At 40.6% G+C, this 23847-nt stretch overlaps 1 protein-coding gene across 1 annotated transcript; it reads left to right on the top strand.

The window, feature by feature from the left end:
- Nucleotides 1-731: 731 nt before the first annotated feature.
- On the top strand, nucleotides 732-22327 carry dlc (deltaC). The gene is made up of 10 exons (XM_048522460.2): nucleotides 732-1030; nucleotides 1141-1392; nucleotides 1739-1796; nucleotides 1966-2223; nucleotides 3344-3404; nucleotides 4489-4789; nucleotides 20598-20814; nucleotides 20930-21611; nucleotides 21746-21863; nucleotides 21991-22327. The coding sequence occupies exons 1-10, from the start codon at nucleotides 980-982 to the stop codon at nucleotides 21994-21996; spliced, it is 2004 nt and encodes a 667-aa protein (XP_048378417.1). The 5' UTR covers nucleotides 732-979; the 3' UTR covers nucleotides 21997-22327.
- Nucleotides 22328-23847: the final 1520 nt, after the last annotated feature.

Below are 23847 nucleotides of genomic sequence, written 5' to 3'. Positions count from 1 at the left end.
GGGCACGCGTTTCAGCAATTAAACCTGATTTTTTCTAAACCACCTCGCTTACCCTCTGAACAAAAAAAACCGAGTCACACGCGTCAGCTTTGAACAGATTACAGGCAAAAGTCAAAGAAAAGCTCTTTAAAATAAACAAGTGATTTATCTTAGTTTGCGCATAACTGAGATCTGGTTCATTTTTGGTGCAGTTGCCTTTTGTTGTGGTTTGAAAGATTTCGTCCAAAAACCTCAATGAGGCGAGATTTACCGCCGATTTATCAGATAATAGCAAATGAATTTCGATGAAAACATTGGTTGTGAAACAAAAATCTTGAATTCATCTCCTCAAAAAATGATCAATAAAAAAGCTAATTATTTGAAGTACAGCATTTGCTAAATCCGTGTAACGCTGAGGTGCAAAGATATAATAATGGAAACCTGTTTGCTTGTGAAATAGTTTTCGACAAAATTAATGCAATAAAGTGAAATGTTAGTTACTGGACTGAAGCAATTTAAACAAACTGCTTCATTAGTTAAAGTTTTAGGATGTAACATTATGCTACTTCACTGCTTGCTTTTTTCTCGTTGCTCTCTCTCCTGGACCCATTTGCTCGTTCTGAAGGTGTCAGGAGCTTTTGTCGACTGGGATCACAGAGGCCCCTTGTCACCGTGATTGACGGAAACTCACACACTGCGGAAGTATATAAAGGCGAAAAGGGCTGAACTGAGCTTCATTCATACACAGCAGAGAGATAGAGAGAGAGGAGCTTATGTTAGTTCCCGGAGTCAGCAACAGGACGAAAAGAAGAGGGAATTTCAAGTTTTTTAAAGCGCAAAAAATATTAGGAAGAGAAGACGAGTCTCATTTTCTAGACGCTTTGGAGTATTCTTTAATAAAATCAGTGTGTGTATTATTTTCTCTAAATCCCAGACGCTTTGGATATTATTTCCCTGTCTCCTGCCTACTATCGTTTGACGCTCGGGATTTGCAGTCAGGATGGTTCCAATCCTGCTCTTTTGCATCGTTTCTCTGCTGCCCTTTGCCCAGGTAAGCTAATCTCCTGATTGATTCCAACTTTGTGTGTGACTTCCCGACGTTTCTGCCTTCTCCCGCTCTCCGTTTTAACTTGATATTTTTCTTTTCTTCTATTTTTCCAGATCTCCTCGACAGGTATTTTCGAACTGAAAGTTCACTCGTTCAGCAGCCGCCAACCGGAGTTGGCCCAGGGCTGCCAGAGGGGGCCGCCGTGTGGCCGCTTCTTCCGGGTGTGCCTCAAGCATTACCAGGTGAACATTTCCTCGGAGCCTCCCTGCACGTACGGCGCTGGCACCACCCCGGTCCTGAGGCCAGGCAGTGACTCCGTGCGGGACAGCGAGCCCATCCGCATCCCCTTCCACTTCACATGGCCGGCAAGTATCACCAGCAGCTCCTACTGTTTCTTTTAAAGGGGCGGAGCAGAGCACTTGCAAATTATTAAACAAAACAAGCGGTGGCAAATAAAGTAATAAAACCGAAATTATTTTAGGCAGGAAAATAGAAATGTTTGGAACTATTTTTTAAAAATGTGGGATTGAGAAGCTTTTGTTTCAGAAATTGTTTTCAAATCGCAACTTCTTTGTAAAGTTGAGAGTAGAGGATGCAGCAAAGTTTTAGCAATCACTGCGAAGTACATGTTTGTGTGTGCAAGAGACATTTGGTTCTGACTTGTCGGTACTAAAGTGACAACGTTGTCCATTTTTCTCTTTCTGTTTGTAGGGCACTTTCTCACTCATTATCGAGGTTTGGAATGCAGAATCCGACGAGACCAGTATTGGTAATAGCAGTTCTGAATCTTTTTACTAGAGGGCGCAGTGTACTGAAAAAATAGCAGCCAGCAATGTATTTAACCCCAGTGGACTGCTGCTGGTGGGCAATGTAACGTTCGCTAAGCAACATCCCACCCACATTTCCCTCACTCTCTTTATTTTCCCCTCCTTCTCCAGATGACCCCCGGAATCTGATCAGCCGCCTGGCCACCGGCCGCCGCCTGGCCATCGGGGAGGACTGGTCTCAGGATGTGCAGGCCGGCGAGCTCAGTGAGCTGCGCTATTCTTACCATGTGGTCTGCGAGGAGCATTACTACGGAGAGGGCTGCTCTGACTACTGCCGGCCCCGGGACGACACCTTCGGGCACTACAGCTGCGACGAGAGCGGCCGCAGAGTCTGCCTGGCCGGCTGGAAAGGCAACTACTGCTCGGAACGTAAGACCGGAGCCCCCACGACCCCAACCCCAGGGGAGCGCCCCCTTGGGTGATATTTCTAATTTGCCCCAAATCTGGATTTGAGTTGGCAGCATAAAGGCTACTCATATATAATCAAACAATAAAAGTTTCATTTTTCAAAAAAATTCAAACTGTTGCAAACGGCATTTGGATACTTATTAAAATATCTTAATACATTTCATTTCATCCATTTGAAATCAGATTCTTTGCAACTGTCATCCCTGTTAGTGTTCTTCGGAGGGGATATTTGATATTAAATTTAGCTCCAAGTTGGGTTTGGAAAATAACAACAATGGACAGCGAATGCTGGAGATCTGAAGTAAAAACAGAAAATACTGGAGAATTTCAGCGGTAACGGCAGAAACAAGGTTTATGTTTTCAGTCCACTATGACTTTTCCTCGTGTTCCAAAGAAGTCATCCTGACTCGAAACGTTAAATCTGTTTCTTCTTCTCTCCAGAGATGCTACTAGGACCTGCTGAGTTTCTCCAGCATTTTCTGTTCTGGTTTGGGAAATGTTAATACTGAGTATGTGGGAAGCAGCGACGATAGAATGGGTGCAGGAGGGGGTGAATCGATATGAAAGCAAGCATATGGTAGGCCTGGTTAACTTGCTCAAGTGTGTTAACACAGACCCAACCCTCCTCTTGTTGGGCTACACAAAGCCATCTGACAGCCGGCAGCTGAGGAATAAAATTTGAATAAATTTCAGCACTTCTGAAAGGGTCTCATTGCATAGGGAAACACGCGAGTGGAAGGATATGTTGCCATAGAAACTTCACTCCTCAGTCGCAGTTGTTAGTGCAGGGGGCTTTGACTTTGCTTTGGTGTCTCCTTGTTTAAGGTCTTTTATTATTCTCTGTTACTCAGTGTCCACACAGAGAGCGAGAGAGTGGATTTAATAGGGACACGCGTCCCAAGTCTTTACACGTACAGGCAGCCAGACAGCTACCATGTGTTATTGTTCAGGATCACTGTCTGGGTGGAGCCAGCTGCCCTTAAAATGCCAAAGAACTTGACAAGTAATGCATTTACGTGTCTGTGTTTAAAAAGTTTTCTTTTTCTCTCTCCCTTTCCTGCTGCAAAAAAATGTTTCACAGCGATTTGTTTGCTGCAGTGCAACGATAATTACGGATACTGTGAAAGACCAGGGGAATGCAAGTGAGTTAAGATTCAATTGGTAATTTTCTCTTTATTTACTAAAAAAAAAATCAGTCATGGTGTGGACATCACAGGCAAGTCCAGCATTAACAGCCTACCCCAAGTAGCCCTCAACTTGACACAACTGAGTAGCTTTCTGGATAAATTCAGAGGGCACTTAAAGTGGCAACCATGCATTGTGTGGGACTGGAGTCACAGAGCCCAGATCGGGGTAAGGATGGCTAATTTCCTTTCCTGAAAGACATTGGTGAACTGTTTGTTTCGTTTTCTTGGCTGCGTGACTACTTCATGATCGTTTTTGCTGATTTTTCATTTCCAAATGTTTAAAGTGGAAATCAGATTCTCAAAACAGAATCACAGAACTTTTACAGAGCGGAAGAGACATTTTGTCTGCAATGGCTCTCTGAATAAGTATTATGACTTATTGCCATTCTCCTACTCTCTTCCCTTTTTCTTGTTAAATAAATATCTAATACTCTCTTTCACTCTACCTTATTGACTCTACCTCCATGACAATTCCATACATGTGCATTCCAGACCACAACTATTTGCTGTGTGAAAATGTTTTCTCTCATCTCACATTTGCTTCTCCCCAATTTATTCTGTTCAGACCCCTCACGATTTTGAAATTTCTGTCAAATCTCCTGTTAGAGTTCTCTCTGCGGAAAACAATCCCAACTTCTCCAATCTCTCTTCGTAACCGAAGTTTCTCATGTCTAGAACCATTCTCACAAACATCTGCACTCTCTCCAATGTGTTTACATCCTTCTTTTATTGTGGTACCCAGAAATGTTCATAATACTCCAGCTGAGGTCTAACCAGTGTCTTTTACAATTCATTCTCTGGATTATAAATCCAGTTTACAAATCAACATAAGAATTAAGTTACCCTAACTTTTTTGGAAGACAGTATATATCTTCCAGTAGGTGTACAGGTTTTAACAATGCCCATCATTACTTCACGTTGTTTTACACCAGTGAGGGTGATTTTCATTTCTAAAAAAAAATCTTTCTTTTATAGTATTCCCACTTTCCCAAACTTTCTGTTAGACGTTCTAAAGTCATTTTGTTTATTTTGCCTCTAGGTGTCGTATTGGTTGGCAGGGCCGTTTCTGCGATCAGTGTATTCGTTACCCAGGTTGTCTTCATGGCACATGCCAGCAGCCTTGGCAGTGTAATTGCCAGGAAGGCTGGGGTGGCCTCTTCTGCAACCAAGATCTCAACTACTGCACCAACCACAAGCCATGCAAGAATGGAGCAACATGCACCAACACTGGTCAAGGCAGCTACACCTGTACGTGCAAACCGGGCTTCAGTGGGACCAACTGTGAGACTGAAGTCAATGAGTGTGAGAGCAATCCTTGTAAAAATGGAGGGAGCTGCACGGTATGTATCCATTGAGAGAGTTGTCATTCTGTCTGGTTCAGTGTTGACTCATCCCTCATGACCAATTCCTTTGATTTGTTTATATTTTCCTCTCTCCTGTTAATACTCCCAAATATATTGCGGTATTGTTTACAAACAGACCCTAATTATCACATTGCAATTAGTGGAAGCTTGCTTTGTGCGAATTAGCTGCCACATTTTTCTACATTACAACAAGGACTAGATTCCCACTTCATTTTGCTGTGAAGTGTTATGGTCTATTCTGAGAGTTTATAGGAATGCAGATTTATCTTTTCTTTTGCTGTGACCATGTCTGATAGAATTCCTTATAGGCTTGCAATAGTTTGGTATTTGAGTCTGTTTTCTCCAGTACTGGATTCCTACAGTTTGCCATTGATCTCACTGCAAGCCTGGAGGTTATTGCTATGTATAATAAGTCCTATAGGCTCTCTTGAAGACATATTGAAGTTTTGGTTGGTTAAGATCAGTGAAGGTCTGACTTTAATAGAACATAGAACATACAACATTACAGCACAGTACAGGCCCTTCGGCCCTTGATGTTGTGTCGACCTGCCATACCGATCTGAAGCCCATCTAACCTACACTATTCCATGTACGTCCATATGCTCATCCAATGATGACTTAAATGTACCTAAAGTTGGCAAATCTACAACCGTTGCAGGCAAAGCGTTCCATTCCCTTACTACTCTCGGAGTAAATCTTCAACAATTCAGACTGGAGATTGAAGCTGGATAGTGACACCATTGACATCCACCCCCCTGGTAGGATGAGGGGAACCCTAGCCATGGCCACCTTGACTCAAGCATCAGAGATAATAGGAACTGCAGATGCTGGAGAATCTGAGATAACAAGATATGGAGCTGGATGAACACAGCAGGCCAAGCAGCACCTTCGGAGCAGGAAAGCTGATGCTTCAGGCCAAAACCCTTTTTCTGATGAAGGGTATGGGCCCGAAGCGTCAGCTTTCCTGCTCTTAAGATGCTGCTTGGCCTGCTGTGTTCGTCCAGCTCCATACCTTGTTGGCTCAAGCATTGTATTCTGAAAATAGGTGTGTGGATGTCAGATTAGGTTGGACCAAGCTTGGACCATGGTCAAACTTCACCAAAATGTTAGAGTTTGATTTTTACCTGTGGAACTGAACATGTCCTTGTAGAAAGTGAAGAGAAACTTCATATTGCCTGTACGTCTTTATGAACATGTAGCTTTGCTGTTGCCACTCTGGCTGAAATCAGATGACTCAAGATAGATCAGAGCTCAAACTCAAACCTTGGGCCTCCTGACTGATGTATTAACGACCGCATGTTACATGGGAAGCCATGGCCTTTTTTCTCTTCTAGACTGTTGACTGGAAATCCTGGTTTGCCCAGCAACACTCAGATAAGATCAGATGATAAAGTAAATTACTGTACAAAATAAATGAACTGTTATAATCAAAAAGCAAATTATTCCTTATCTCTAGCAATTTTAGTTTGACAGAAGCGACATTTCTTGTGCTTGCATTTTCCAATGAAATTTTCTCATCCGGCATCAAGAAGATCAGTAACTCTATCATCATCACTGATTCCATCCCCCTCTGACCACTGCTTCACTTGGAGTCTACTTCTCAGAGATCCAACTCTTTAGTGGCATCTTATTTGATCCCTAGCTGAGCTACTGATCCCATATTTCCCTCTGTGATCCTGGCTCAACTTTTCCAGTGTATTTCTAAACTTCAGTTCATCCAAAACTCTGCTACCTCTGCCCACTTTGAACCTTAAAAATGATAGAGAACAGGATCCTAGAAAACCTAGAACTGACAGAGGAACATTGAGATTCAGTCTAGGTGGGCTAATTATAAAATGTCATGAAGAGCTTCTGAAAATAATGAAAAAGCTTAATGGAATTGTCGGGGATTAGAATACAAGAAGATTAGAATACAAGAGGATAAAATTAATGCTCCCATTATGCAAAGCCTTGGGTACACCACACCTGGAGAATTGAGAGCATTCTGGGCACCACACTTGCAACGGTATCTCCACTTTTGGTAATATCTGAACTTCAAAAGTTAATTTGAGATGCAATTACACAAACAGGGTGGTCCTCCTGGAAATTTAGAAGACACAACTGATTTTATTGCAATTTTCAAGATCTTATGAAGAACAGAAAGAGTAGAAACCATTTGTGCTGTTTGGAAAGGCTAGGACTGTAGGACATGATCAGAAAAATTAGTATAGAACCAGACCTGTCAGGAAAACTTTCTACATATAATGATCGTTGCTGTTTGGAACTGTCTCCCACAAATGTCAATTAATTCTTGATCAACTGTCAATTTTAAATCAAAGGGTGATAGTTTGTGTTAATTTAAGGAATGTAGGGATAAGTGGCAAAAATGCGTTGTGAAGTTAGGTGACAGATCAGCCATGATCTCTTCAAACTGGGCAGAATAGGCTTTAGAGGCTCATTAGCTTATCCTCTGTTTCTCTGTACCGTTCCTTTTACCAAGTTCCATGCAACCCTGTTCTCACTGATCTACATTTCTCCTGGTTCAAAGATGCATGCAATTGAAAGGTGTCATTCACAAATTCAAATCCATTCACAACTCCCCAGTTCACAGAATCACCTACAGTCGTGCAACCTTTTAGGAACAGTACACTCTCCTGACTCCGGCCTTTTCTGCATGGGCCCCTTTCTTTGCCTCACTATTGCTGGCTATGACATTTTGTAAGCTGTAGAATTCCTTCCCTAAACTTCTCCACCTTTTGTTCATCTCGGTAAGTTGTTGCTTGAGATCAACCAAAATTGTGGTCTCTCCTCCTTGTTGTCCCACTGCTGTCCCTTTCTTTGGCTTGGTGCCATTTTATATCTGAACCTGCAACTGTGAAGCATATTGGGTCATTCTTTGCATTAACGACACTATACAGGTGCAAGTTGCCATTATTAATGAGATCTGCACATACACATGAGCCTGTGATTTAGAAGCAAGAGCAAGCCATTTGGCCCCTTGAGCCTGTGCTGCCATTTGATAAAATCACGGCTGATCTGATTGTGACTTCAACTCCACAACCCCAATATCTGTTGCCCATTCCTAAATGCCCTCAACAGATAATGGTGAATCACCTTGAATATGACAAAATTATTTTCTAGGCCATTGCAGAGGGCAGTTAAGAATTCCATGTTGGTGTAAATTCACCTGTAGGTCAGACAGTGTTAGGCAGATTTCATTTCCAAAAGGACATTAATAAACCTGATGAGTCTGTATGACAGTCCAGTAATATTATGGTTATCATTACTGATTCTAGCTGTTTGTTGCATTAACTGAAATTAATTCTCAAGATGTTGTGGTGGGATTTTAACTTGTTATTTCTAGTTCATGCCTCTAGATCATTCATCCAAAAACACAACCACCACACTGCCAAATTGCAGACAACAGTAAGATATAAAACGTCACCCTTGAGACACAATTAACTAATTATTTTTCATGAAAAATCGACTTTGCTTTGATCCCCAATTACCATTTGTGATACTTTTTCAATTATTTTCTCACATTTACTCTCGGCCTATCCTGCACTTGGGGTCCATAGGTACAGTTACGATCACACTGAATGGTGCAGAAGACTCGATGTGCCAAACGGGGCTACTCCTACTCCTATTTTCCTTGATTCTATGTAATAATGCAAAAATTAATAAATTAGCAAATCTGAAATTGAAAGCCAATATTAGTAATGGTGGCCATGAAACCATTTGTTGATTGTTGTTAAAAACCATCTGTTTCACTAATGTCCTTTAGAGAAAGAAATCTACCACACTTATCTGATCTGGCTGACATGTGACTCCAGACCAACTGTGATGTGGTTGACTCCTAAATGTCCACAGATATAGTCCAGTGACCCACTCAGATCCAGGGGAATAAATGCTAGTCTTGCTAGCTATGCCCACATAATATGAAAGAATTAAGTAAAAGTATAGAAATAGACCAGTCCATTTATGGAGGCTGCTCTGCCTTTCAATTAGATCCCAAGAGATCTGAATCTCAATCTCACTTCCCCTTAATATCTGTCAATATTTTTAGGCAACAAAAGTCTATCAAACTCAGTCCTGAAAGCCCCAATTGACTTCTAGCTCTTTGAAGATATCTAACACCTTCTGCATAAATAAAAGTGCTTCCTAATTTTGGGTTTAAATTGTATTGTTCTAATTTTAAGATTTTAATTTTAAGTGCTTTTGACTTTACCATGAGCAAAGTTAATTCCACAAACTTAGCACCTTGTGCCAGGAAGGCGAATGTTGGCAAGTACCTAGCTCAAGGGGTGAACAATATCCTGAGCTTGTTCCTGTGCTCACTCAACTTTCAGCTGAGGTTAACTACACAATGATTGGGCAAGGAAATCTCCCTGTACCTAGTGATGTTGGTGATGGCTAGCAGCCCTGTGGTTTTGACCTCAGACCTGATACCGACTTCATGGGAAAACTATTGGATTGCCATAAGAATCTGTTTGATTGACTATTGGCTTTCAGGGAAGGGAACTCACTATTACCGGCTGGTCTGGCATCTATTTGACTCCACACTCACCAGAAGTTTTACAACTGCCTGGGTTGTACAACTGATGATTAACTGGTTTTGAATATGTAATACGTGATCATTCCGGCATCTGAAGTGTCTTTAGGACAGACCTAAGGTTGACTCTGAGACATTTCATCTTATTACTACACTTACCTTACTCTTTTCTTCATAATTCTCAGCATTCACATTCCCCCTTTATCCAGTTATCTCTTGGGGGACTCCCTTCCCCAGAGAGGCAGGATCACTGAATACTTGTAAGGCAGGGATTAATAAATCCTTGACTATTGAGGAACTCAAAGGGTTATCAGGGTCAGCAGGAATACTGAGTTGAGACCATAATTAGATGAGTTATCAGATGCCTACTGAATGGCAGTACAAGCCAGAGATACTGCATGGTTCACTCCTACTCTTAATTTCACTCAAAATCCTCATTTATCCCTTTGCAACTCCAGATTCATCAACTCCAATGTTGCCTTAGACTCCCCACACATACTCTTTCCCTTCCATTTATCCAAAACTGTGCTACCCAATCCTATATTACACAATGCTTCGCACAACTTCCTTGTTCCCACTAACCTACATTTATACCTGTCTTCCACGGACATAAACATCTTTCTGAATTTTTCTAAGATGTCATACCCCGCTCTGTGTAACCACCTTTAATGCTCAAGCAACTTGCCAATTCTGCTTATTTCCTAACTATTTGTATACTGCCTGTCCCTGTCTGCTTCCATTAGCAGTCACGACCACAGCTGGTTAATGCACACTCTCTGGAGTTCCCTTCTATTTTTCTAGCTTTGTCTTCTCCAAAACTCAGTTGTTGAACTATGCTCATGGTCACTGCTAAATTGTCTCCTTCATAGGATGCTCTCTATTTTCTTTTCGTGCCAACCATGTAACATCCTTGAAAGTTTTGTGGAGGCTAAAACTGCCATATGGTGCTAATTGTTGTAGAAGTAATGAAGAGATACATTGTTGCTGTAATCTGTCTTTTGTTGTGCACTTTTATCTTCCTGGCAATCTTTCATTCCAGAAGGAAAAAAATGTGGTACTTGGGGATGAATGAAGTGGCTGTACTGGAGCTCCAAATATGCTAGATGAGTCAGAACAGTATGTCGGATTCACCACTTTTAATGTTTCCATCTGGGATGGAGCAATCTTAGTACTTGCCTACAGACCTAGCCCTCATTTAAGGCCACTTCCTCACCATAGGTGCCACTGTTGGAGATTTGCAGCAAATCTGGGGGAGTTGGAAATCGAAGGTTGTGGATGGGGAATGGCAGCTTAGGTGGATTGGGCCATGCTAAAAATTGACCTACAGTATCTAGGGATGTGTGGGTTAGGTGTGTTAGCAATTGTAAAAACCCCATGTTGGATATTAGGGATGCAGTAGAGGGGTGACTGTTTGGAACATTCTTAGGAGCGTTGGTGGAGATTTGATAGGCTGAAAGGCCTCTTTCTGTGCTGTGCATATTCTGTGATGGGCCTGAAGCTCATTCTGCCCCTATGCAGATTCCTCACAACTAGCTAGTCTGACACTATTTCCATGGTTCAGGCCGATGCCTCTGCAAGCTCAGTAAGTGCCTCAGGAGAACAGTCTGCCATTTATCTAGTTCATCACTATTCCTTTCAGAGAAGTATTTTTTATCTGTACCTTTGTTCTTTGTGATTTAGATCAGGAACTCCATGGCAATGGAAGATCAAACTTGTACTTTACAGGTTGATGCACTGAAGTACTGGTCAACAAGTTGAACTTCCAGAAGTAAAAGTGAATTTTATTGTCTTTTAATCCTTTATGGAATTTACGTGTTGCTGGGTGGTTCAGCATTTACTGCCATCTCTAATTAGTGCTTTGGATAATGGGGGTGAAATATGCTGTCAAAGGAGGTTAATGAGTGCACCTTGTAGATGTCCACACAACTACCACTATGCCCAATGGTTGAGCAAGTGACCGTTTAAGGTAGTGGATGGGGTGCTGATCAAGTGGGACGCCAAGTCATGGATAATGCTCAGATTCTTGAGTTTTATTGGAGCTATTTTCATCCTGACAAGTGAGGAGTATTCTATTACACTCCCAACTTGAGAACATCTTTGGGGAGGTATCAGGTGAGTCACTTATTCCAGAATTCAAAGCCTCAATCAGTAAGTAGGAGCAGCATGGATCTTGCAGCTGCTCCTGGGATTGCAGGCTTAATTAAAGATTTATTATACTTTTTACATTTATCATAGCCATTATAGTTTAATAATAAGACTTTTTTCCATTTTGCCTCTTTATTAGCATTAAAAAAAAGCAAAACAAAATGAAAAAAATCTCATTTTTCAAATGGACTTTTTAATAAATTATTTTTTAAAGGGTCTGCAGTGAATGGCTTAGGTTTTTTCATTCTTAATTCAGAAATTAAATGTCTGTGTTTTTAGAGGTTTTTTACATTGCAAAGGATTTTTTGAAAAGAAGTGAACAGTCTTTTTTAAATAAGGAGTTGAGCTTTCCTTCTGGGGATTTCCACATGTGGTCAGCTCTAAAGAAGATTTTTTCAAGAAATTTATTGAAGAGGAATTGTCTATATTCAGTTAAATAATTTAATGGATGATTTTATTTAATTTTTATAGGTTTGATATGTATATTTTTAAAATGTTTTTTCCAATTTAACATTATTTTCTCCAGGAAGTGAAATGTAGCTTATTTATATATAATGTGATATTGAAAAATCCTTTCTTTTTATTCTTAATACTATTAAAGCCATATGTAAAGGTACAGAGTGAAACAGCTAGAAGATTTAGAGTTATTACCCAGCTGGATCAGTCAGATAGATGGGTTATTGTCAGGAAAGTTAAGAAAGTGGTTTTAAAGTCTCTGCTGGATATCCCTCTATCAAATAGATATTCAGTTTTTGGAACAGTTGAAGGGGATAGTCTCTCTGAGGAAAATGGAAAGGCCAGTCAGTTAGAATAGAATAATCTACGGAAGAATACAGACAATTGCCTGAGGGCAAAATTAAACCTGGGTCCCTGGTGTAGCAGTGCTAACCACTGAGCCTCTGTGCCACCCAGCTGGACACTTGGAATGATTCTTATGTTAGGCAGTGTTGGCAAGATTTAATAGAATTATTGTTATAGGAGACTCTCTCATCAGGTGCACAGACAGACTACTCTGTGGCAGTGAGCGTAAATTTAGGATGGTTTGTTGCTTTCCTGGTGCTAGGGTTAAGGACATTTCTAAATGTTTTAAGTATATTGTTACAGTTGAGGTTGAGAAGTCAGAAATTACTGTACACTGACAGGAATGACATTGTTAAGGAAAGGATTAAAGCAGTACAGAGTGAATTTAAGAGGTTAGGTAGAAGATTAAAAAATAAAACCTTAAGTATTAATTTCAGGTTTACTCCCAATACCAAACTCAAGGGAAGGAACAAAAGGTTAAAGGAGATAAATCAATAATTGAAGAGCTGGTGTATTGTCCAGGGATTCAGGATTTTGGACAATTGGAATGTCTTTTGGGATAGAAAAGACCTGTTGAAAAGGATGGGTCTAACCTAAACTGGAGAGGAACCAATAAAGGGAGATTTGCTCATTCTATTGTGGGAGACTTTATACCGATAAAGAAGGGAAATGGAGGAATTCAGAGTGGCAGTGTAAATGGAAGGATTGATGGGTTAAGCTCTCAATGTGAAGACAACACATAAATTAGAAAAAAAATGACAAGACAGTGTTAGACTGTAGTAACTCTGAAGAACTAAACTGCATTTATTTCAATGCAAGGGGTCTTATTGGTAAGGCTGATGAACTCAGGGCCTGTTTAAGAACAGGGGATTGGAGTGTCATAGCTAATACAGAAACTTGGCTGAGAAATGGACAAGACTTACAGCCCAGTGTTCTGGGTTTTGATGCTATAGGAAGGATAGAAAAAGAGGCAAGAAAGGAGGGGGTGGGGCTGGTGCTTTTGGTTAAGGAATACATTACTGCTCTAACTAGAGAAGACATCTCTGGAAAAAAATCGTTCAGTGAAAGTATATGGGTAGAAGTTACAAATAAGAAAGGAAAGATCACTGTGATGGAATCGCACTGTAGCCCCCCAGTAGTAAGACAGAAATTGAGAAACAAGTATGTAGGGAGATCTCCGATATTAGTAAGTACAACAAGGTTGTAATAGTGGGGGATTTTTATTTTCCAAACATTGACTGGGACTCACCATAGTGTTAAAGGTTTGGATGGTAAAGGATTTGTCAAATATGCTCAAGATAATTTTTTAAAATTAATATATGGATGCTCTTACTAGAAAAGGAATTAAACTAGGCTCTCTTTTGGGCAATAAGGCAGGGCAGGTGAGTGAAGTAAAAGTGGGGAACACTTTGGGTCTAGTGATCATAATTCTGTCAAAATGGTTATGGAAAGGGATAAGCCTTCCATAAAAGTTATAGGTTTTAATTGTAGTAAGGCAAATTTTAATGGTGAGACAAGAACTTTCAAAAGTTAGCTGGAGCAGGTAAAAAGGACGTCAGACAAGTGGGAGGCATTCATGAGTGTGATGGTGAAAGTTCAGAGGTATTTTACTCTGTCAGAGTGAAGGGTAAGACTGGTAGGATTAAAGAACAATGGATGAATAAAGATGTTGCGTTCTAGTCAAGAATAAATATATTTTTTAAAAGATATGGACAACTTGGTTCAATTGAATCTCTTAATGAATATAAAGAGCATAGAGGCATTCTCAAGAGAAATCAGGAAGGCAAATAGGGGATTATGAGTTAGTATTGGCAGATAAAGTCAAAGATAATCCAAAGATTGTACAAATATATTAAGGACAAGAGGGTAACTAGAGGGGGTTGGGCCTCTTAATGACCAAGGATGTCATCTTTGTTGATCCCGAGGAGATGGGAGAGCTACTAAATGACTATTTTGCATCAGTTTTTACAGTGAAGAAAGAAATGGAGTCTAGAGAAGGCAGAGAAATAAACTTTGTTTTAAAAATAGTTCACATTACAGAAGAGGAGTTTGTAAGATCTTAGAATACAAAGTTGGATATATCTCCAGCACCTGATCTAATGTACCCCAAATGTTGAGAAGGGAGGAAATTACAAGATCCCTTGCAGAAATATGTGCATCATCTATAACTATGGGTGAGGTGTCTGATAACTGGAGGGTGGCTAATGTTGTACCTTTATTTAATAAAGGTTGTAAGGAGAAATCAGAACCATCGGCCTGGACATCTGAGATAACACGGTGTGAAGCTGGATGAATACAGCAGGCCAAGCAGCATCAGAGGAGCAGGAAAGTTTGACGTTTCAGGTCGAGACCCTTAAGAAGGGTCTCGACCTGAAACGTCAAACTTTCCTGCTCCTCTGATGCTGCTTGGCCTGCTGCGTTCATCCAGCTTCACACTGTGTTATCTCAGATTCTCCAGCATCAGTTCCTACTATGCCTGGACATCTGACTTCAGTTGTGGGTAAATTGTTGGAGGTGATCATAAAATATAGGATTTATGGACATTCAAAGAGGCAAAAAAATGATTAGGGATTGTCAGCATGGTTTTGTGTAAGGAAAATCATGTCTCTCAAACTTGATTGAACTGTTTGAGGCAATTACCAAAAAGAGTGATGGCAGAACAGTATACGTTGTTCACTTGGATTTTAATAAAGCCTTTGACAAGGTTCTACATGGTAGGATAATTAGTAAAGTTAGGTCATATGGGATTCAGGGTGAACTTGCCAATTGGATGTGTGATTGACTCAATGCAGAAGACAGAGTAATGGTGGAGTTTTGCTTTTCAGACTGGAGTCCTGCCACCAGTGGTGTTCTATAGAGATCAGTTCTGGCTCCCCTTTTGTTTCACACATATATAAATGATTTGGATGAGGATACAGAAGACATCGTTAGTAAGTTTGCGGATTCCATCAACATTGGTGGCATTGTAGGCAGTGAAGAACGTTTTCTAAGATTACAATGGATCTTGATCAACTGGGACAATGGGTTGAAAAATGGCAGATGGCGTTCAATCTGCATAAATGCAAGGTATTGTATTTTTGTACAACAAACAAGGGTAGGGCTTATATAATTAATGGTAGGGCCTTGGGAAATGTTGCAGAGCACAGGGACATAATTCTTTGAAGCTTGTGTTACATATGGACAGGATGGTTAAAAAGGCATTTGGCACACTTGCATTCATTGCTCAGTCCTCTGAGTCTAGGAGTTGGGACATTATGTTGAGGTTGTACTGATGAGGCTCTTCTGAATACTCTGTCCAGTTCTGGTTGCCCAGTTATAGGAAGGATACTATCAAGCTGGAGAGAGTTCAGAAGAAATTTATCAGGATGTTGCTGGGAATGGAAGATTTGAGTTATAACAAAAGGCTGGATAAGCTGGGACTTTTTCACTGGAGCGTAGCAGGTTGAGAAGTGACCTGACAGAAGTGTATAAAACAGTGAGAGGTATAGATAATCGATGGTAGTTGTCCTTTTACCTAAGACGGGGAATTTCAAGACGTGGTGCGGGGCACATTTTTAAGGTCAGAGGAGAGATTTTTAAAAATGCAGGAGGCTTTCTTTTTACATAGAGGGTGTTTCGCATGTGGAATGAGCTTCCTGAGGAAGTGGTGGATCTGGGTGGATACATGAATAGGAAAGGTTTTGAGGGATATGGCCCAAAGAAGGGAGGTGGGACTAGTTTAATTTAGGATTATGTTCAGCATGGACTTGTTGGATTGAAGAGTCCATTTCCATACTGTATGACTCTTATTTCTGTAGTAACCATACAGCTGGTTCAGTTAAGCTTCTGATCAGTGACTCCCAGGATGTTGTTGACAGACAATTCAACTACAATCATGCCATTGAATATCAAAGAATGCTGATTACAAGACTGTCTTTTCTAATTTTTCACTTGTGGAATATGGATGTGACTAGCTCAATCTGCATTTATTGCCTATCACTACTTGCCCCTGAGGAGGTGGTGGTGAGCTGCTTTCTTGACCTACCACAATGCATGCCTTATTGGAGATAATCATTGACGGGCACTGTGGGCACAAATGTTGCTTGCTATTTATCAGCCCATTCTTGAATGTTGTCTTAGTCTTGCTGCTTCTGTACATAGGCTGCTTCAGTGTCAGGGAGTGGAAGACCATTGTTGAATAGGTGAAAATGGTTGGCTAGAACACAATCCTGAAGAACTCTTGCAGAGGTGTCCTTATAATCTTTGAAAACAACAACAATCATCTTCCTTTGTGCTAGACATTGTGCCAACCAGTGGAGAGATTCTCCCCACCCCAGATTTTTCTAGGGCCTCCAGATATCATACTTGGTCAAATGCTGTTTTGATGTCAAGACGGTCACTCTTGGATCACCAGACTGCATACCACTGTCATCACCTCTTGTGTAGACAGAGCAAACCCAAGGATAGTGATGTCAAGTGCTTTGTGGTAAGCATTGCTGATAGTGAGGTAGTCTTACCACAGGTAAAGAGTGCAGGCAGAAAGGGAATGGGTGACCGCTATGGGATTATAATAGTCAGGTGGTCATTTTTGACTGGCACAGATTTGAAGGGCCAAAGGGCTGTTTTCTGTGTTGTAGTTCTCAATGATTCTGAGAGCATGACTATTCGGCTGTTGCTTGACTGGTCTGTAGGACAGCTTGCAGAAGTTTGGCTTAGGTCTGTATTCGATCTATGTTAACAATCTTGTCTTGGGTGTGCAGAGCACAGTTTCAGAATTTTCTGATGACACAAAACGTGGAAGCATTGTGAACTGTGAAGAGATTGGTGCACTGATTTAAACAAAGTGGCAGAATGGGCAAATATTTGGAATAAAGGAGAATTCTAACAAGAGGAAGAGTGGGATCTTGGGAACATATTGTACCAATCATTGAAAAAAGCAAGTCAAGTTGAAAAAGCAGTTAGGAATCACTAATGAATTAGAGACATTATTTACATTTATAAACAAAGTCACTATGAACCTGTACTGAACACTGTATCAGCCTCAACTGTGGTATTATGTCTAGTTTTTGGCACCACACTTTTGGATGATTTTAAAGGCATTAGCAAGGGTGCAGAAAGATGGTTCCAGTGATGAGGGACTTCAGTTACTTTGATAGATTGGAGAACTTGAGGTTTTTCCCTTTGGAAAAGTTTGAGGAGATTTGACAGAGGTGTTCAAAATTATTAGGTGTACAGAATAGAGAAATACTGAAGGATTGACAACTAAAAGACAACAATTGAAGGTTAACGGCAAAAAAGCCAAAAGTGACTGGAATTTCTTTCTCCACAGTGTGTTGTTAGGATGCATTACCCGAGAGTGTGCTGAAGGCAGATTCAATTATGGCTTTTAAAAGAGAATTAGATCATTATCTCAATAAAAACAAACAGCAGGACTCTGAAAAGGTAATGTAAGCAGCTGATCTCTCATAGAGAGCCAGAACAGACTTAAGAAACTAATTTACTGTAGGCATTCTATGACCTATTCTGGTAATAAGGAGGATGATGCAGCGTTGACTGGACATGCTACGCCTTTGTCACGTCTGAATGTGATGCCTTGGTCTTTTGATGATTTACATAGTAATAAAGCTACACTATAATGTTGTAGCAATTAAATATGACAGTGTCTTGACAGGTCATTTCAGAGGGCAAGTTAAAGGGCAAAGACTGGGTAAAGACGGCAGCTATCCTTTCACAATGAACCAGGTTAATTTTTGTGACAGAAAGCGCTGGAGAAGCTTAGCAGTCCCAGCAGCGTCAGTGTAGAGAAAGAGTTAACAGTTAAATCTAAATGACTCTTCCTTGGTACTAGAGTTGGAAACCTGACGGGTTTCATATATTTCCACCTCTCTCTTTAGTTCCATTAACTGCAACATTAGTTCTCTTTTCTGTGTCCACCAATGCTACCAGATCTCCAAATCTCGACAACACTTTGATTTTATTTCTGGTTTCCATCACCTGCAGTATTTTGCTTGAATTTTTACAATAGACTAGTTGTATGTTCATTAATTGACAATAGGCTTTGATTCCAGATTCACTTAATTAATTGAATTTAAATTCCCCAAATGCCCTAGTGAGATTTGAATTTATCTCTCCAGGTTTATGATTTACCAGGCCTGGAACCACGACTTTGCCACCATACACTGATCTTTCTTAGTTACACTCCAGTTTAGTGCAATATCATTATTATCTGCCTATCATGATTACAGATGTGATATTTGGATTGAAGGGAACAAAAAAACAGTCATTGCTGGGCCACCATAAATACAAATGCAGAGCAATGCTATTTACTAACTTTGTTTAACTGCACACTTTAATTTCTCTATTTTCTCTACTGTGTCTCTTGGCTGTTGAGAAAAGAGGGAAATAAAAGTATGTAGTTAAAGTCATGAGCAGCCCCTTTCCATACTTCACCCAAATAACTATCCTCCATGTTTCAGCTTGATACATTCTGTGCCCATCAACCATTTAGTTCATCACAGCCAAGCATAAACATCTGCATTTGGTGGCATTTTTCAGCAGCAACGTCTAAATAGAATCTAGATTAGGAACTTTATTTTTTTGACAACACCCCTATTTTAGAGGTTGAGACTAATTTTACTGATCTTATTTTTGACGTGGGAATCATCGCTTAATTCAGCAGTGACTCAACTATTGTTCTCCATGGCTTAGTAAAATGTTTGTGTGGTTTCTAATCGAAACATCAGACTTTATTCTTCGATGTCTAATTCATTGAGATTTGTAAATTATATTTTAAAAATTCCTGCTCACTCTCCTCACGCAAACATATATTCATGGGAAGCTAACATTCAAAATCAGTGATCAGTGTGATAAAGTCTACTGAATGTTTAACATGCTGTAGCTTTCTGATCACAGGTCCCTTATTAACAAAAATCTTTTTAGATCTGCTGATTTTCCTTTTTTTGGCTGCCAAGATGACGAACATTGCTGATGGGAAGCGGATATGATCCTGCTGTAGGCATCAATTGTCCACAACAACCATTGCAAGGACGAGACTGAGTTAAGCATCTCGGGTCAAATACAGGCAGGGTTGATGAACTTGGATCGGGTGCAGGGTGGATTAATGATTCCTGGTTTGGGTACAGACTGTCTTAATAATCCCAAATCAGACACAAGGAAGGCGAATAGGCCTGGATCAGGCACAGGAAGGGTTAATGAGCTCTCGTTGGGTACAGGAAGAGTCAATGATCATGAATTGGGCATAGGAAAGAGTAATGATGCCGGATCAGGCACAGGAAGGGTTAGCAACCCACGTCAAGTAGAGGCAGTGTTGCCGACCCTAAGTCAGGCATAGGAAGGATTAATGACCCGGCAGTGGGTAGAGAAAGATTTAAAGGCTCCATATTAGGTACAGTGAGTGTTAATGATTGCACAACATGAACAGTACAAGAAGGGTTAATGATCCCAGATTGTTTACAGGAAGGGTTAAATAACCCCAGATCAGGCTCAGGAATGATCGATGTCCTCCAAGGTTTGGTATAGTTAGGGAAGGATCCTAGTCAGTTATGATACAGGAAGGGTAATAGCTCCCATTTGGCTATACCTTGACCTAAGGATCTGTGATCAATTAAAGGGCCACAGGTTGTTGATTACGTGACTTAAAGATACCAGGTAATGTATAGCATGTGGTTGATGCATGTTTTGGGTCTCTGTTCTCTGCCTAGACATTGAGAAATATCTCCTTTGTTTCCTATTTATATTGAAATTCTGGATCTTTCTTTTCTAAGCATGTACATAAGACTACACTTTGAATTTCATCGCCAACTCCCTGTGAGCCCTGACCTGGAGTATCACTGGGACACAACCATTTCCAATCCTCTCTTCTGCCTTCTATAAACATAAATGATCTTTCCTTCTTCTAATGTCCCCTCCAGTTCTCACTCTGCTGTATTAGTATTTCTAACGATCAATCAAATAATTCAGCACTAACCCACAATTGTACTCAGGACCTTTTAAGTCCTATTGGCTCTGTCTTCCTACAAATGACTTTGCCAATGAGTCATATGGTGGAAGCTTGAGATTGACAAAAGGTGGCAGTTTTGTGTTGTGCCAAACTATGCCACAGCTGATGGTACCAGCACCCCAACCTGCTCAATTGCTGTTTCTAGTAAGGTCACTTTGCATCCTTGAGTTAAACATGAATCAAATGGCTTCCTGCCTCGTTCTTTCCCCAAGTGCTGAATTGGAATGAAATCACCTGCCCAAATATATTGCATTTTGAAATGAATGGTTTAGTTATATTCTCTCTCTCTGTTTATGGAAATCTTGTAGGACCTAGAGAACAATTATACTTGCACCTGCCCCCAAGGATTCTATGGCAAGAACTGTGGGATTAGTGCTATGACATGTGCTGATGCACCGTGTTTTAATGGTGGCTCCTGCACGGAGAAATCACGTGGGGGCTATAGCTGCCATTGCCCAGTTGGCTTCACTGGTTCCAACTGCGAGAAGAAGATTGATCGTTGTACCAATAATCCATGCGCGAATGGTAAGTGCTGGAATCGATCATTTGTTTCCCCCATTCCTACTCTATACCCTTTCACATATCCATCTCTACCTGCTTTGTGTTTTTGTTGCTCTAACTCACGCTTCCTGTTAAAAAGGATACTGCTCGGACATCGGCCGGAGTATCATCTGCCGTTGCCGGACAGGGTTCACTGGCCCGAGGTGCAAGATCAACATGGACGATTGTGCCAAGAACCCATGTGCCAATGGTGGCACCTGTATTGATGGCGTCAACTCCTTCAGTTGTACCTGCACTCTTGGCTACGGTGGGAAGGACTGCAGCATTCGCATGGATGCCTGTAGCAGCAACCCATGCAGAAATAAAGGTGTCTGTTACACGCACTACACTGGCCATGTATGCAAATGCCCAGCTGGATTTATGGGCTCCAACTGTGAGTTTCGTGTGAAGCCCACTAGCCCGTCTGATGTGGAGAACCCGTTCCCCGTGGCCCTTGCCATCTCTTTTGCTTTGGGCCTTGTCACCCTCACCCTGGTGGTGTTTGCTGCCTTGGTGATACTGAAGCATCTCCGGAAAAGCCAGGAGAGTCAGAATGCTGTGCGCAATGATCTGGAGACCATCAACAACTTGTCGGATTACCAGAAGGAGAAGGAAGCCTTCATCATCTCCACTGGACAGTTCAAGGTCTCCAACAAAGATGCTGAACTCAGCAGTGATTGTTTGAGTGATAAGTTTAACTGCAAACAGAAACTTCATCCAATGGATTACAATCTGGCTGGGGAACTGAAGGAACAGGAGGCTTCTCGGAAGAACGTTGTAAAGTGAGTGCTGCACTTAAATACTCTCCAGCATTATTCCTGATGCTTATAATGTCGAAGGATTTCTACAGTCGCAGCCAGCAGAAATCTAATGTCTCCATCTTTTCCAATCCCTTTTCTCAATTTCTCCATTTTAGTAAGAAATCTGAATGCCTGACATCCTCCAAACCGTCAATACCATTTCCGAAGGAGGGATTGTACCATCCAATGTATATTATGTCTGAACGAGTGGAACCTTGCATATTTGCAACTGAGGTAAGTCTTCAGCTGCTCCTGGACTTTGAGGTAAGAGAAATGAGGTCAAGCAAGAATCTCTAGCGAGACTTGCAAAAAGCTGGCATTGCATAGTCTAATCACTTTATCCTTTCCTCCTCTTTTGCAGGTATGAACTCCATCTCCTCAGGTGTAGATGTTCAAGCTTCCTGTCTCTGAATGTTTACAGATTTAATGGACATTACGGGGTTTATATTCCTGTATTTAATATTTATTCATGCTGCTCTTTTTGTTTTGGAATGGATAACCTCTTACTGTGTTTTTTTTAAAAGTGTGTGTGTGTGTGTGTGTGTGTGTGTGTGTGTACATGAATTAAAAAAACTTTTGTACCTGGCGTCTGGATAATGAAGAATGCCTGCTGACATCTCTCTGAAAGCTGCGAAATCTTTGCACTATTTTCAATGGCGAAGTCATCCTGATAAATATCTGCATGCCAAGTACTGAAGATGGGGTGGGTGGGATGGGATGGGAGCAGGTGGAATGAGAAAAGGCAGGACCTTTTGAACCAGTGCTGAAGAATTCTCCGCAGGATCTATATTGTAATGTGTGCGGTTTTCCTCTGCAATAAGCAGTGAATCCAGGTGGCAGAGTAATCGTGACAGTTCACCCCTAGCCTGGCAGGGCTGTTTTGCTTCAGGTCACTGCTGTTCTCTGCATCGGCCTTGTGTCTCCTCCATATGACCAACATTTGCAGAGGAGCCTATTTTAATGAGTAGAACACCAGCCTAGTACAGTATACATTACAGATGACAAAAGTGTGGAGCATTGATCTGAAGGCAGTTGTCCATTCTCACAGTTCTGGCTTTAACAAATTCTGTTTGAGAAACTGTGATCCAGGACATCTTTTTGCATTTGTCAATGGAAAATGCTGCCTGCCCATTTATTATTCTATATATATATAGATATATAGTCAAATATGGGAATGTATTGTGTCTATTATGAAGGACTTTTTATTAGTAAAACATGAAAGATTATTGCAGTTCTGTTTCAAAGTCAAACCAATGTTATTTTAATATTTTATAATTTAAGAATTTTTGATATACATACAAAATGAAATATACTTTTTCTAATTTTATTTTGTATATAGTGTATATTTAAGAGAATTGTACATATGTTTATCTATTATGTTTTATATATGTCTTTTCTGTTGAAAAGAGGTTCAAATTTATTTTTTTCCAAAAATAAATGAAAATAATTCTAATATCTTTGTTTTTTTGGGGGGAATTTAGTGAATTAATGTAACATTAATAAGGTAACTGAATGCACATGACATCAGCTCTCAGTGCACAAATTTGGTGCTTTCCCTATTGCCCTCTGTTTTCCTCAAAACAGTAATCCTCTCTGGATAGAATCCATGGGTGATGCCAATTTTTCATACCTGATTTTACCAATTCCAATGGAAATTTTACAACTGTAAAGACATTCCCAATGTAAACACAGATTCAACTAAACAGGTAAACTAGTGGAGAGATAATACAATATGGTATTGAAGCAGGATAGGCCATTCTGTCCTTTCAGCAAGCTCTGCAATATCACTGGACTAGTAAGGCGTGGTCAAGCTTAATATTTTGTGAACAAGGGTTCCAATCCCTCCACAGCAGCTAATAGAATCCAAACTAAATTCTGCTACAAAATGAGGATTGAACACAAGAAACAGGAGCAGGAGAAGACTATTCACCCCACACTGCCTGATCTTTGGCTTGAAATCAAACTTGCTGCACACTACAAATATCTTGATTAGCTACTTCATTTGGTTGAATGGCTGGTTTGTGATGCAGAGTGATGTCAACAGCATGTGTTCAATTATCGCACCAGCTGAGATTACTATAAAAGGACTTCCCTTCTTTATCTTTCTCCTTAGCTAAGGTGTGGTGACTCTGAGGTTAAAACAACCATCAGTCGTCTCTCTCTAATCAGTGAGCAGCCCTCTGGGATTATGGTGACTTTACAATTAATACTGAAAGCT

The sequence above is a fragment of the Stegostoma tigrinum genome, chromosome 39 (assembly GCF_030684315.1).
Source record: "Stegostoma tigrinum isolate sSteTig4 chromosome 39, sSteTig4.hap1, whole genome shotgun sequence".
NCBI lineage: Eukaryota > Metazoa > Chordata > Chondrichthyes > Orectolobiformes > Stegostomatidae > Stegostoma > Stegostoma tigrinum.
Note: the sequence above shows the minus strand (reverse complement) of the source record. Positions and strands in the feature narration are given on the sequence as shown.